Source organism: Anser anser (assembly GCF_964211835.1).
Source record: "Anser anser genome assembly, chromosome: 8".
In the NCBI taxonomy this organism is placed as follows: Eukaryota; Metazoa; Chordata; class Aves; order Anseriformes; family Anatidae; genus Anser; species Anser anser.
In genome coordinates this window covers 12,007,070-12,023,206 of record NC_139728.1, presented here as the reverse complement: position 1 = coordinate 12,023,206, position 16,137 = coordinate 12,007,070, and the positions used below count along the sequence as shown (strand labels likewise).

Below are 16,137 nucleotides of genomic sequence, written 5' to 3'. Positions count from 1 at the left end.
TTCTGCTCTTCTCTTCAGAAGAATGAAGCTGAACAGCATGAACTCTGACTATATTTGCTCAAAAAAAAGTGGAGTGTTTCACAAGTCCAGCAAAACACAAGCTCCATCAGCAGTATGGCTTATCAATACAAGTTCCTCTCATACTGTTTATGTCCATCTCCTTACAGGAAATAAGTCAGAGTGGGAAATGACAGTTCAAAGAGACTGGCATAAATACCAACATCATGAAAAGAGAACAGGTAAGAATGAAGAAATCCAGTAGTTGATTAGAAAAGGCTCATTCTAAGCAAAAGGGTGCATTTAAATAAACAAACAGTATACAAACACACAGGTGCACAGGGAGAGAGCCTATTGCATTTGTATGCTGCCTAGTCCATAATGAACACCTTCACTCAAAACGACAAATCTGGAAAACTAGTCCCTAAGTAGCTGCATTTACATCATTTCCTCCATAAAATATACACACATACAATAATCAACATAACCAACACAAGCGTGATTGATCTATCTTATGGAATATATCAACTACAAAACTATTCTTTTATGCTATAAAGCACACTTGCAAACATTATTCTTGTTGTACACCATTTTATTTTAGTAGAAGCTGGACTTACATAAATCTGTTGCTTACACTTTTGCAGGTGCTTTACTGTTTTAAAAATGTGGAGTACTGAGTAAAAACAAACGACTTCAGGAGTGCTGAAGACTTCTATTATAGCAGTGAATTGGTTTGATTGCCTATATTATTTAGCTTTGAACTTTAATTGAATTTCTGAATTAGGATTTTTTTAAGTTACGTTAGTTGGATTCTTTCAATAGAAGTTCTGAGATGGTCTATAATTTCTTTGACTTAAGTCATCTAAAAAGATTAGAAAACTGGCTGATGATAACGATAGGAGCATAAAGCCAAAAATCAAGCAAGGGCTCTTCCCAAAAGCTCAATATGATGAGGTTCAAACAGTACTTCAAGCAGATATAAATTCATAGGCAGAAGGTGCACATGAAGCACGTTTCTTGAGGACTAGCAGCTTCTTGGCACAATGGAAAGGATCCAGTCAACGAAGAGAACAGAGCATGAAAGAACTGGTGGCTCTTACAAAGAACTGGGGACAAAAGCTATCTTTAGATAATCTCAGTCATTACCTGTAGCAGATCCACTACTCCAGTTTTACTCTGCTTTTAACTAAGTGGGTATCCAAAAGCATTTACAAGGAACATGAAGACAGTTCACTACCATACGCCCCTTTTACTGCCTGAACACCTGGGCCTGCTGTTCCCTTGGATGAACCTGGCATACCCAAGTAACAATCCTTTGTGCCACTGCCACCTTGTCCCACTCAGAACTCAAAGCAAGTTCTCTACAAGCTCCTGCTTTCCACCCTTCCCTTCCAAACATTACTGCAGTGCATGAAGAAAGCAAAACAGCCACTAGACAAAAATAGAAAAGGCAATTTGAGTGTAAATGTAAAGTCAACACCTACCTGATTTTGGAATTACAGGTCATTTCATTCTCAGGGTAGTGAATATCCACTGCATCCTGAATGACTGTACCATACTCATAGACTTTAATCTTCTTTGTTACCCCAGCGATGGCAAAGTAGTCACAGTCCCGGTCAAACTCAATACTAGGAAAAAAAAAGCACAGATTGAGAACCATGCCACACAAGACATGCACTTACCAGCTGGGTGTTTTACCATCTGAACCCTCGGTTTGGCAGAGCTGATGATCACGATCCTTCTGAAGAGTGCAGTTAGCAAAGACCCCATTCAGAGCACCTTGGAAAGGTCTGGCAAACACATCCACCAGTGTTCTTGCTCTCAAGCACCATCTTCTAATCTCCTCGAAGCGCACGTACATTTTGATTTACAAAATTAACTTTTGTTCAGGTGCTCTAAAAGTTTTTAGAGTTCAACTACACCAGCTACATTATACAGCACCTGAACATCAAAGCTGACAGCTCACCCTGGAAACATGCTTAAAATTCAGCTGTATGGTCTTTGAAAACAAGATGCTATAGGATAACTGCCAATTAATTTCTTTTGGTTGCATTGTGCCATCCCTTAGCTCTTGTATACAGCAGCTTAGTGAACTGTAAGTGTCAACGCAGAGTAAATCAGTAGTTGTAGAAAAAGGCCCTCTAAATTCCCTAAGCAACAAAGGGCTAAGATGTATATCGCCGATACTGTAAAACACATGCACACTATGACTTCCACTTAGGGTTGCTCTTAGAAACAGAGGCACTTACTTTCTTGAACTGCAGGGCAAGTTTGTAATAGGTATCAATGAAGTTGCAAGTAAAAGCAGTCACCTTATAACAAAGTTAAGCTGCAAATGAGAAAAGCCTGAGGTTGTACATGACACATCTGAGAGAGAGGCAGGCAGCAGGTTATACAAAGCTTGCGTCATTGCTACTTTCACAGTTTGCAAGGGCTCGAGAGAAATCCATTAAACATCCAGTAGCCAGAGTAGTACACCTGCTTTCTAGAAGTAGCTCCTTATTCTGAAGGAGCCTGCCCGTAGCCCATGTACCTGAGGTTCAGCAGGACGGATGCCTGCAGGCACCTATCAAAGATTTGGTGCTACTCCTAGAAAGTGGTTGGGTGTAGCACTTGCCCTCAGTCCCAGGTTGCTATGATGGGGTGCCAGATCTCCTCAAGTCTCTTGACTAAGCATTCTTCTTCCACAGGTCTCTTTTGGGCCTCACCCACTCAGTAATTAAAATTTCAATCTCACCGGTCCCTATCACATCTTTTTCAAGAAGCCATGGCATTTGCACACCAGACAGCAAATTCTGAATGACAGCAGAGAACACCTAGCTCTGGCTGATCAGATTTCATGTTCATACAGCTTGTAAATCCTGAGTTGAGGTACTTAAGGTAACTTCCTACAGTCAGAAAGCAACAGACCAGTTAAAAGAGAGGGCTCTTTAGGCTGCCCTCACAGCTTCAACAGCTCACATTTTCCCACCCCTCACGATAGCTGAGAAGCTGAAGGCACTGCAATGCTTTCAAGGGAAGATAAATTCAAATGCCAGAGTTTTCAAATCCTTGTAAAGGATCAAGTTATTTTTAAACCATGGAGGACTACTGATATGCAGTCTGATGACATAAAATAATTCAATGAAGCAGCTTGCAATTTGGCCTTTTAACTTCAGAGCCTAAAATCCACCAGAGCAGCAGCAGGAGACAGTCCCACCATGACTGGGTTTGCTGGAGAAGTGAGTTAGGCAGGTGTCCTGGTTCCAGTTAGGACAGAGTTAATTTTCCCTCATAGTAGCTGGTAGGGTGCTATGTTTTGGATTAGGATGAGAAGAGCGCTGATAACATGCTGATGTTTTAATTGTTGCAGAGCAGTGCTTACACCAGGCCAAGGACTTTTCGGCTTCTCGCTCTGTCCTGCCAGCGAGCAGGCTGGGGGTGCAGCAGGAGCTGGGAGGGGACAGACCCAGGACAGCTGACCCAAACTGGCCAAAGGGGTATTCCATACCATCTGACGTCATGCTAAACAATATATAGGGGTGGGGGGCAGGCTGCTCGGGCATAGGCTGGGCATCGGTCAGCGGGTGGTGAGCAATTGCATTGTGCATCACTTGTTTCGTACACATTATTATTAATATTATCATTATCACTATTATTATTATTGTTATTATTATATTCCTGTCTTAATAAACTGTCTTTATCTCAACTCACCGGCTTCACTTTCCCGTTTCTCTCCCCCATCCCAGAGAGGGAGGGGGGAGGGTGAGCGAACGGCTGTGTGGTGTTTAGCTGCCAGCCGGGTTAAACCACAACAGCAGGACAAGCCTGCCAAATCACAAGCCCAGGAAAAGGTAAAGAAAATGAAGTGCTTATGGCTGGGGATTAAAGTAGGCAAGAATGCATCTGTTTATATAAAACGGGAGAGGCAAAGCAAGCAGTAAAGCAGCAAGTTGCTTTCACCCCTCCCCAGATCTCTGTCAGCCCCATCACTTTTAATACAGGCAGGACAAAAGCACCTTTCAGGCCTGTCTTGTCTTGCCAGCTCACTCTGCTCTGTGAAAGAATTTTATAATTGAAAGCCCATATACCAAAAGAATGGATTTACTTGTACCACGATCTTAATTGAACTGCTGTCTCGGCTCCTGTTTGCTGCCCCGTAGATTCAGGTAGAGCACAACTAAACTGATAGCAGCGATTCATCTACTTGGATTCAATTTATACCTTCAGCCTTCTGCTGCTGAAGAAAAATAATATATTACCATGTCTTGCAAAAAGCCAAGTTACTAGAACAGAACACTGTTTCACCTGGGGTAGGTTTGCTTCTCTAAATAAGAAATTTGAATTAATGCTAAAGACATACTGTAGACATAACAAATGAGTATTTCAATATGTCAGTAAAGTTAGCATACCATTAAAAAATTAATAAAAAGAGTCAGCCAATGAAACTGATTGCCAGACCTGCGACCTTCAAACAGTATCAAAGACACTGCAGGAAGAAAAGCGATGCACAAGTAAACCACCACCTGCTCAGATGTTCGTCGGCCGTGAGAAAGGCAGGCAAACCCAGCACAGCAACCTAACACAGCATTGCACCCTGCCCTCCGCAAATGATGCGTAGTACACGGGACTCATACAAAACATTTCTACTTCTCTGCCAGTCAGCCTTTAGGAAGTGGTTTACAAAGAGAAATAGGAACAATTTAAACAACTAATGGAGCGGATTATTTACCATACAAAACCATTCCTAATATCTGCAAAGCTCTGCTTCCCCCTGGACTAAGCTGGATTAGGACAAACAGCCCACTTGCATAGTAACACTTATTTCCATGCTTTTTCCTACAAGTCTTCTAAATGTGTTTAGTATTAAGCAAGGCTCATTTGCATTTAACTAGCTTGATGGAATTCCTGTCACTTACTGTCTGAAGTCTTTTTGTTTCAATATGAACGCTGGCTTACGCGCAGGTTTATCTGTATGAAAATTCAGAGGAGACCTTGGTTTTATTTGTTGCCAAAAGACACAACAGGGCTAACTCTCGAGACCTGGTTTTCAGGTGACACATTTATATAGTCAAAGCATACAAGGGAGCAGGTGGACTATAAACCCACCTCAACCCCAGCCTGAAGCAACCACCTCTAGAGACTGGACGTTGTCCTCTGCACTGAGGGCTAAGACGGCTCATCACCAGAAACACCCAAACAGGCCAAGAACGTGGCTGCTTCCTGCAGCTCATGAACCGGCTCACCCTGAGAAAAAAGTACAACAGAAAGTACACAGAAAAGGAAGGAAGCACGAGATGGCACAGCAGGGCAGTGAAACATGGGCCACAGGTAGAAGACAGGGCACGTCACTGTCACAAGTTAGTCATCAATGGCTGCAACATTTGTTTAATGAACTTGATTGTTTTCTTTATTTGTCCTTCCCAAGAAGGAAAATCCCATAGTTTGATTTTTCTAATGAGCTAGGGGGATACTTAAAAAAATTCAAAAACTATTAGAAGGAAGACACAAAGAACACAAAAAACTAAGAAAACTAGGAAACTGCTGTAGTATTTTCTGTTTTTTCCAATATTTAAGGAAGTGCTGGAGGTAAGCCGTACTTCAAGCATTTGAACATCCACTGAAGTTCCCTTTCAGACTAGCAGTGACCCTTTGCTCCTCAAATCTGTGCACATTAGAAGCAATTAACTATTGGTTTTTCCTCCTCCCACGTTTTTAAAGCGAACACTTTTAAAATCAATTTCTGACAAACTATCTGAACTTTTATAAGGAATCTTTTGGGGACAGAAGAACTGCTGAGCTTTTCAAAAAAAGATTTATCAATGCGCTACAGAATTTACTTGTAGAGATCAAATTGAAAGGAACCGATTGTCCTGTTTTAGGGAAAACAGGAGAGACATCTCCAATTCCCAAGCCTCTGCTTTATTTTTCCTAAGAAGTCAAGCGACCAGCCTCAAGTGGAAAGCAAAGGCACTCAAGAGTTCTGGTTTCTCTGCTGCTTTTCCTTATTCTCAATCTAAGATTATAAATCAACTTTTTCATTTTAATTCTAAAACCCATGACCTTGGAGAGCACTTGTAGCTAACAAATGGAATTAGGAAATAAATTGCTTCTGAAACATGTCTGGAAGCTCGGCTTGGCATTGAGGGCAGACCTGTGGGGAACCAGTGAAGAATGAGTATTTCCCATTTTTACCACAGTATAAAGCCTTGCTCCATTTGCATCCCGATGGTGCGCACAGTTGTGTTTGCCACATGCCCAGAGGACACACTGGAGCTGGAGAATGCATACAGATGGGCAATCAGAATAATTAAAGGAATGGAGCAGCTGCCTTCCAAGGCGAGCAACAGAAAGGCTGAACTCTTGGCTTTGGCTAACGGAAGGCTGAGGGAGGGGATAAGCAAGGCTGACAAAGCCGTAGTGTTTACAAACAAGGTGACAGCACAACTGGTGTTGAACCACTTCATACTAGAAGTGGAAAGCAGTCACCAGAAGACTCACTTGGCACAAAGGTTTGTTTTGTCCCACCACCATCACCCGATCCTTGCTGCTGCACTGCACGATGGTGGTGGCAGAGAGAACCTGACACTGGTAATCCCTGAACACTGTTTCCGTTATACACACACACACTACAATCACTACTAGTCGTAAGTCCTGACTTGATAACAAGACCAGGGGCAGAAGAAGGTGCCATTTCCACAGAGCGTACAATTCAGTCCCTCCCATGGGACTATATATGATTTCTGACTGAATACACCAAATCCTGTCAATTCTACTTCTAGCTAATACCAGGCTGTTTTTATTTCTACGTCTCCAGTCCCATTTGCCATCTTACCTTGGCCCCGTATTCGATGGCAATGTGGGCAGATTGCTCTCTTTAAATGGGGGGAAACATTAACTGGTGGGAGAAAGGTGGGGTGACAGCAGCAGTGCTTGTTCTTTGCTTACATTTCCTGAAAGTCTCTCACTGCATGCTCCCACTCCTCAGCCTCTCAGGGATGTTCTGTCACTTCAACAATTCCCAGTCCTATTTCTTGGAGCCTGTTCGCCTACTTCCAACATCCATTTAGAAACATCGAAGTCAAAAGGTTAGAAATATAGGTAACAGTCCAACATCGTGACCACCACTGCAGACTGTTCGGCACCTGGGACCAATACAGAAATTCGTATTAACATCACATGCCTGAGAGACTGTTTTTACAGCAGCCTTTTATTTTAAGGCAATGTAATTAGTGTCACTAAGTGTGCACTAGCATACTAATTTGTGGTTTTAAAAACAAAGCTATGTTCAGGCATAGGAAGCTGCTCTAACAATACTCATTTTGTGCTTCATCACCTCAAAGACAAAATTTTGTCACATATAAAAGCAAAGGTTACTGAGACAAAGCGTATGGAGTTTCAGTATCAGAAGACTATTATGCTAAAGCTGTACATGGCTAAAATACTGTTTTTCTTTTTAAATTATAAAGCGACAGTTGCATCAGTTCCTCCTTACTGCAGAACACCATCTAAATGAAGTCTGTCGCTGGGCTAAGTCCTGAGCCAGTGCCACAACACATGTAGAGCGCCATCAGTCGATGTCCCATCCCATTCCAACTGCTGTGCTGCGAGGCAGGTTTTCTAAAACATCAGCTGTGCCAGCACACCACAACCCCAGCCAGGCTGCTGTAGTCCCTAAATCCGAGGAAGTCCCCCTTAAAGAAAAACCCTTCAGATCTGCAGACGGCTGTACGGGCAGACAAGTTAGCTATCCAAACGAGACGCCACTTACTGGATTCCCTCACAGAGCAAACATCTTCATCCTTAAGAACTGCACCAACCTGGGTTAGACACGACCCTGGATCATCAGAAAATTAGCTTGATTAGAGGACAAATCTGACAGAGATGTCTCAGCTACCATAATTATGGCCTCTTAATGGATCAGATTCAAGACTAATTGAGGTCTGATGAAGAACTTATTTTGGTGGATGAGACATCCCAGAAGATGACCTGTGGAGCACAAAGCACTCTAAATACAGTAACAGCCCAGGACTATTTCACCAGTTGCAGAGCTTAGATTTACTGTCTGTACATTCGTTTGCTTCAAGCGGTAATTTGGATGCATCCTCTTCACCTAACCCCATGTTTGGCCAGGGGATTCAGCAGGCTGCCCAGTGTGTTCCTTACCAGGCCATAGAGAAACCTGTGCAGAAGACACTGCAGGAACCTCCACCTCCCAACAGGCAACAGGACACGAAGATGTCTGAACAAGGGGAAGAGCTATCAAGTATAAAATGAGGTCGTCTTTCAAAAAGATCTGCCACTTTTTGTGAAATAGGAAATCCCCACATCCCCTATGCCACAGGTCAAGACAATTTTTTAAATCAAAGTAGCTGGGAGATGGAATCAGTTCTGAGCTTTCACCATTTCTACTGCTTTCATTTTGATCTCTTTTCAAAAAGGAACACAGACAAGTTCTGTGCAAAGTTCAAGTGAAAAGGACAATTTCGGTAACATCAGCTGCGTAACTGACCCAGCAGAAACAAAACTGGGGTGGAAAGAAGAGAGAAGGGAAGGAGAACATACAACTGAGCTAACTGAACAAGTCTGTCAGCCCCAAATGGTCGCTGGTCCTAACAGCCCAAAGGGAGAAACTTCCTGCCACTTGTAAAGAGACACACAGAAGTGAACAACCCAGTCACTTGGGAAGGCTTTCCTATTCCCTGAGCATACCTGCAGTTCCCATTTACTTCCCACCCCCAAGAGCTCCCGCACCCCCAGCAGTGCTGAAGCTCACTCAGTACCTGCAGTTATTTCTGTTCTGCCCACAGCAAGCGTGCAAGGAGAACTGGCAGAAATACCCGACTTCTGAGTCCCTTTGATACTGTGCACCCTGCTTTTCAAGAAAAAAAGCTGAACATCCATTTGAACTGTTGTTCAGAGATCTCAGTTTTAACCTAGGTCTCCTCTAGCAAAGGAAAATTGCTTTAGGAAGTAAGCATTCCCGCCCAAAATTAAGTATATCACTTTCCACGATGAAATACCATTAGATGTTTCCCTCTGACCAAAACAAGGGTCTCTCTCCATGAACTGAGTAGCACCAAGAAAGGGGTGGGGGAAGTGCTTGGGAGCTCCAGGACAGCAGGCAGACAGCCGGGGGAAGTCTCACGCAGTGCAGAACATGAGGGCTGTGAGCTGCACGCCTGAGAGTTCCCAATTTTTTTTTTCCCTGTTAAGCACTCACCGTTAACTTAATGCACAGAGTATGAAGTAGATCTGGATCTGAACCAGGGCAGTAGATGGAGAATACACCAAAGCTTCAGTTTTACCTCTGCTGGAGCCAAGAGAATCTCTTCCCATCCATCCGCAGTGAGGAACAAAGTGCAAGATCATGGGAAGAAGCCTGCTGACACCCCAGGAGCAGAACTGGGCAAGCCAGCAGCCCTCCCAGTGGTGTCACTCCTCACCATCCCACAAGAAGGTGTGGTGCTGGCCAACAGCCCAGACTTCTGTGTTGCTGGTTAACAGCACATCTACCCATCAACAGCACAGAGGATCCTGAGCTACTTTAGTTTGATCCCATTTCTTGGAGCTGTTTGGGATACTCTAGCTGTAGGTTCAGCAGCACCAGCTGCTCTTTGAAGGGACCTCAGGTACCCACACCTGCCACTGCACCTCCTCCAGGCTTCAAGCAGCTGATGGAAATGGAGGCTTGCTTAGCAGCAGCCTCTTTGTAGCATGAAAATAAGCCAGCAGAACATCAGCTCTTTGTGTGTTGATTATAACCTTTTACTCATAACCGCTCCTATCAGCTGGGAAACAAATAAGGAAAGACATCACTGTTTATTGAAGTCTGCACTTGACAGAGGAGGTGAGTCCTCAGCTCTGGGCTCTTGTGAAGACATTATTGCACCAATCATGCTGCAGTCACACTTCCAGCATCTTTCTCACAGCCACCGTAGCCTAGAGTTTTATTCTGCTCTGTTTGAAGAAAGGTATAAAAAGGTACCAAGTTGACTAAGTAATGTCATTAGACCTAGTTCTAAGCTCATTTCATGCTTACAAAAATCCTTTTAGGTGTAATGAAATGCCATCAGTTCTAACAGAGACAACTTCGCAATACTTCCAATCCACTCAGAGTATATTTAAAGGAGAATATTAAACTGAAATTGAGGTTTGGTAGGTTCAGTTCCATCTCTCAGTTCTGAAGTCAAAACCAACATAGCTACTTCCATGCTTTTTCAATCACTAGATAAAATACAATCATTCCTTTTTTAAACCCAACGAGAGAGTGAATGCACTATGCTATGAAAAAGACTGCTTCCAGCAATAGCTCAGCTTTCAAAACCAAGATCCCCTCTGTTTTGGGGGGAAGCAACCCTGAAACTAATCTCCTCTAAATACAACCCCAAAACCTCTTCTAACTTCATGAGACTGTGTAGCTAGGGACATTCTATTCTACTAAATAAGTTTTATTCATATAAGTATTCAGGGGAACCTAGCTTAATTAGCACTAATGATGAGAAAACCTATAGGGAACTACTGAATTTTGCAAGCAACTGAACATAAAGCGTATTGATAAAAAGCCACTTTACTGCCAGGCGATGCTCTTCTGCATGCTGAAGAGAAGATGACGGCAGTCCCAGGGTTTATATGCCAGATACACAGAAGTACAATGAGCCAAAGTCACTGCAGACAACCACCGTGCAAGTTAATGAGGATTAAATTCAGTTGTTTCAAAAACACTATTTTTAAATAAGCTGGAGTAGACAAATGTTAACTAAAAATTGCCAACAGTTAAATGCAGAATGTTTCTTATGATGTCATTTTTTCTTACGATGCCATTTAACATTTGAGCCAAATTGTCAGTCTGCCTGCTGTAATGTTTCAGGTAACCTATTCCTATTTGAAGAACAGGATCCTCCATTTCCCCCAGCTTTGCTGATATTAACGGCTTATTAACAGCTCTGACAGTAGCGCAAGCACAGCTTGAACGTCATAAAATATTAAGGTGGAAGAGGTTTTAGGTCTCCAAACATACTCACCTGTTCTGAAAGAGTTTCTCAAGCTTAAAAGCAGAAAGGAAGCTTGCAGCCTCTTCCCATGCTGCGTATGAAGCAGGTTTGAGGGAGTAAAACTTATTCCACACCAAAGCCTAACTCAGACCAGTTGAAAGGTTGTCTGTACAGCAGTACCATCCTAGCAGGATCGTGCCATTAAGTGGGCATAGACTCAAATCACTTCTGATGGATATTCAAGTTCCCTCTAAATATAAAGCCACTCAAAAGCTTGCAAGCTTGTTTCCAAGCCACCACATTTATTACGCTGCCAACAAAGGTTTTGTTTCTCCAAACCAGAGCACCGCAGCTGCAAACAGAGCTGAAGAGGCAGTAGAACAAACGTATCCAAAAAAGAGTTCAGCATACAAAACATCCATCAGCCCTGGGACTGTAAAATGCAGTCCCTCCACAGGCCCCAATATCCTTCGTTTCTGTTTCATGCAGAGAAACTCAACCTGACTTCCACCATCATTTACACAAATACGTATATACATGCTTGTTTGTATGATTACAAGATCATATCCATCAGTATCACTTCATAACTTACTCTACAACACACTTAAGGCAACACATGAATCCAAAACATCTTTGTCTCACCCTGTATTTATTACTAGGGCCAACATTAATAACCATCTAACATTAATAATCATTTTTAATTACCATTTGCTCAAGCCTCTTCTCCAGGCTGAGCTGCTGGTAGGGTTTTTCTCCAAGCTGTTTAAGACCACCCCACACATTTCCGCGTGCCAAACTGTCATTTAACAAACTAACTCCCCTAATCAAGGAAGGAAAATAAAAAATCTAAAGGTGCGCTAATTATTTCAGATAATGACCTACCAAAGCAAGCCATTTCCAACAGACACCGCTAGAAATTAAAGAGACCCCAATAAACTACCTGCACCATGAACAATAGGCTTTGTTTCCTCAAGCAGTCAGCCATGAGACTCACTGCATCCAACTCAACAATTACGGAAAGCTGTAAAATTGGGAAGGGGGGAAGCAAGTTTGGGGAATTCAGGAAAATCTGTCCTTAACTTTATCAAGGCTGTTTTCCACACAAAAGATGCTGCAAAACCACAGCTTCCACGGCTGCAAGTCCTATTTCTGAGGTCAGATCACAGCCATCGCCTGCCAGCAGTGCTGCCTGTTAGACAGGAGCGGGAGGGCAGCTGCCTGCAGCCTCGCAGAAAAGCCTGTTGGACCGAGCACTCAGGAAGGGGGGATACAGCGATGCGACATGCCTTCCACGTGCTAGCAGCCTCCATCCTGGATATCCACCTCTCAGAGGATGTTTCTGCACTACAGCATCCGCTGTCAATCCCTGCGCTTTTACAGAGCCAGTCCTTGAAGAGCCCGGTCTCATTTGACTAAATGGTCCTCTGCCAGGTAACACCCGTTCTCAAGCAGGGCATCCCAAAGTACAAAGAAGCAAACCTCACTTTGCGTGGTGGCAGAGCCACAGGAGGACACTGCTTCTCCTTCAAAGAGAAGGCCTCCAGAGGAAGATGCTCAGCAGGAAGCCGTAAAACACAACAAGCTGACCACGTGCCTTTAGTGCAAGCCCACAGTCCACAGGCTTGGAATTGATTTATAAGCCTTGACAAATGGCATTTAGCTACAAGTTGCTTTACCTAATGACACAACACAAGATATCCAGGCTGGAAGGGACCCTGGGAGGTCTGCAGTCCAACGCCACCTCTTCAGGAGGTTTGCTCCAGTGCTCAGCAGCGCAGGGCTGCAGCCAGGGGGCACCACGCAGCATTTCCCAAGAACCACTCGCATCAGCTGCAGGAAATTGCTCCACGTTATAGAAAAGATCATGAGGAACAATCATTCTGTTTAATACATTTGGTTTAAAAGCTGATTCCCACATTGATCAAGGACTCTTCAATACTTTTTCAGACTATTCATAAAAATTCATAAAATTTAATTTAAATTAAAAAACCCGTCTAATTATCTGCAGATGGAGACAGCTTTGAAGTACTAAAAGCTTAATGGGAAAAAGATCATCTTACTACCAGATAGTCTGAAATTACTAGAGAAAAAAATAACATCCCACTGGTGGCTATGAAACTTTCATTCATTAGCTTCCCAATTTAAAATTATGTAAATTTTATCCCTAAAAGTAAATGCAAATGTAGATGGAAGAACAGACTTCTGACTCTCTGCAATGTCAACACAAGCACCAGAAAGTTTATTTTTTCCATTAAGGACTGGAGATATGAGCTGACAAGTTCACTTTGAGTTTCACAGCCCCTTCTGGGATACAGGCCTGTCCTCAGGACTAGGAGGGTTACATTGCTGGGCTGAGATTGCCCCAAAGTCAGAGCTGGGAGCTGACACCTGTGTAACCCTCCTGCTGGTTACACATTGTATTCAGCTTCTGCTCACGGGATCCAGACCATAGCTCTGTACTAGGCAACGTATGAGTTCTGTGCTCAAGAGAAAGAGGAGAGAAAGTAATAGAAAGGCTCTGTTTTTGTTTTTTTCCCAGCTCAAATTAAACACAATTCCACTTCAACCCCAGACAACCTCTGGTCTTGAAGCCAAAACTTCATGTGAGTCAAAGTAACAGAGCCACAGGAAGGGCACAAACACTGAAGAGGTTCAGGTATTACACTGCACATATCCTCTGCCACTCTGCAGTTAAAGTTGCTTTATCTGAGCATTTCTCTTCTCTCCAGCTCGGAAGAACAAGCCAAGACAGATCCATCCACAGTTTAGAACTGCCACCTTTAAATAAGAGTCCATTTCAAAAAATGATCGACATAGAAAAGGCTGTAAAAAATTCAGCCCTCCTCATTTCTCACCTTCTCAGCATCTATTGCACTCAGACATGATCCTGTGAAGGATAAACCCACTTGCACATTTCTTTCATTCATCTTTACCACCAAGAAAGAGGCATCGCTGGTCACAAGCTTAATAAAAGCGCTCATCTAATCCCAGCCAGCCCGGTGCATTAAAAGAAAGAGGCAAAAAAGACTTAGGCAAAAAAGACTTGTTATGGTTGACACAGAACTAAAAGGCACCTTATTAAGTACAGATCTCAGAATTTATATGGACAAGCAAGCAAGCTGAAGAAAAAAGGGGAACGAAAGAATAGAGTGGTTCAGTGAATAGATGGAAAACGTCCTCCTAATGGGTTTTCTTCTTTTAATCTCACCTTTGAAGAAAGGACTTCAGGTCATGTTACTGAAAGGGTCAACACAAACAGAAGTACAACCTTGAAACTGTGGCTTAATTGTACTGCTTGAACACTCAGAAAGGTCTCTTCAGATCCGCTACACTGCTTACAGGCAACAGAATAAGTAATAAAACAATAAATCAAAAAAAGCAGACCCCAAAGGTAAAAGCCATATCTTGATGAGTGAAATTTCAGCAGCCACATATTTTATTTTTTCTTTGATGAGGTAAATAACTAAGTCTCTAGGCAAATATAGCTTTGGCTGTACTTTGACTGTATCCAAAGAGCTTTGTATACAAAGCCCTTTGGATGTCATTTTAAGACCTTCTGGAGAAGTGGTAAACTAGCCCAGAAACATTTGAAGTATAAGTAATTATAAAAACCCACATACCATTTGCCCCAAAAATCTTCAGGGCTTCTGGGACAGAAGCACCCCCATTTCCACCAGATGTGGGGACTCCCAGTAGGGACAGCCCCCAGCAGGGACAACCAGCTTGCTGATAACCAGATTTCAGACAGACATCTTGCTGTAGCCTTTCTGGTATTTTTCTGTTCAGTTTTTGAAATATGAAAGACTGCCACATTATTCTCTGAAGGCCTCTGACAGTGCTAAAGCAATTTTCTACATAAATCATTGTAATGCTAACGCTGCAGTTTACAGTCTCATCTTTAAAAGAAAGCCTTCTACTATTTACTGCCTCAGTAAGTGGAGAGAAGAAAAGTTAAGCTCTGACGACTGTTCTGTCTGGGGGCATAATAAATGCAAAATTTATTCCTTGGCCCAATTCTAGCAAAACTTCACATATTCAGGAAAGCCATGTAAACACTTTGTGCTTGGAGAACTGGGTGTAGAAAAGACATTTAGCATATTGAGCTATACACACACATTCGTACTGCAAAGCATGCTTAAAAAGTCACCCTAATGTTAATAAAAGCAAAACCAAACAATTAGCCACTGCAAATCTTCTCATGTATTTCCACTGCTCATCCTCCTCTCTTGGTCTCTCCTGAAGCAAATAAGGGTTAAAGAGGAGGGTTACAATTTTCATGCATGTGCCCTGCTTCTAAGCAAAGCAAGAACGCCTGGCCAGGCTTCCCATCTTGCAGCGCACACACCTTATTAAATAAAATGGCAAATCCCAGATGGAAGATGCAGCTTAGGGACCGGCCGCTGCCCACCTCCCGCACCGCAACCGGAGGCTGCCACCGTGTGGATGCTGCCCGGGGAGCACCAGCACTGGAGCCCTGGCTCCTAGTCAGCCTGAAAGGCACCAGCAGCTTTCCTCGTACTTCACCGGGACGTTTCCAGGTAACACAACGTGCAGGGGGTTGTTGATCATCTTTTATTAGTCCTCAGGAAGTCCAGGCATTCATAAATATGCTTGTGGCAAGTGGCTCGGGAGAGTACTCCTGCTGCTCAGCTTGGGGGCTTTTTCAGCCTGCTTATATACAGTCTTTAATTACACTTTTCATCCCTTTCCCATAAATCCAGTTTTATTTCCCTTATAAATAAACAAACCAGGTTTTGCAGATAAGGAACATGTTTCCATCAACTTCCTTCGCACACAGAGCTAATATCTTAAAAACTTCAAGCCAACGGAGTTTTCAGAGTCTGGTACATGAACTTCATGTAGGGTTAAAGCAATGCAAACCACGCACCCTTGTATTCTGTCAGTTTATGACATCCATTTATTTGATATATAAAAAATAGCTAAATAACCTACAAGGAAGTTTAACTTCAGGTAAATTCCACTTGGATTCCTAAATATAGTTAAAACATCCCCTTAAAGTACAGGTGATTGGTTTTTGGTTGTTTTTGTGTTTTTGTTGTGGTTGTATTTTTTAATCGATGATGATTCCTTATTTATAAACCTTCTTTGCTACGTATGGATTGATTTTTGTCAACAGCAACAGCTAACCAGTAAGACTCATCTTTTT

The 16,137-nt window shown here is 42.8% G+C and overlaps 1 protein-coding gene across 5 annotated transcripts in view; it reads right to left on the bottom strand.

Annotated features, from left to right (window-relative positions):
• The window catches only part of COP1 (COP1 E3 ubiquitin ligase), a 133,352-nt gene that overhangs the window by 76,707 nt on the left and 40,508 nt on the right, over positions 1-16,137 (bottom strand). For all 5 annotated transcript variants that reach the window (XM_083846005.1, XM_083846006.1, XM_083846008.1 and 2 more), the window contains exon 12: positions 1,482-1,625. In XM_083846005.1, coding sequence (XP_083702131.1) covers positions 1,482-1,625 — 144 coding nt within the window. The remainder of the gene's footprint in view (positions 1-1,481; positions 1,626-16,137) is intronic.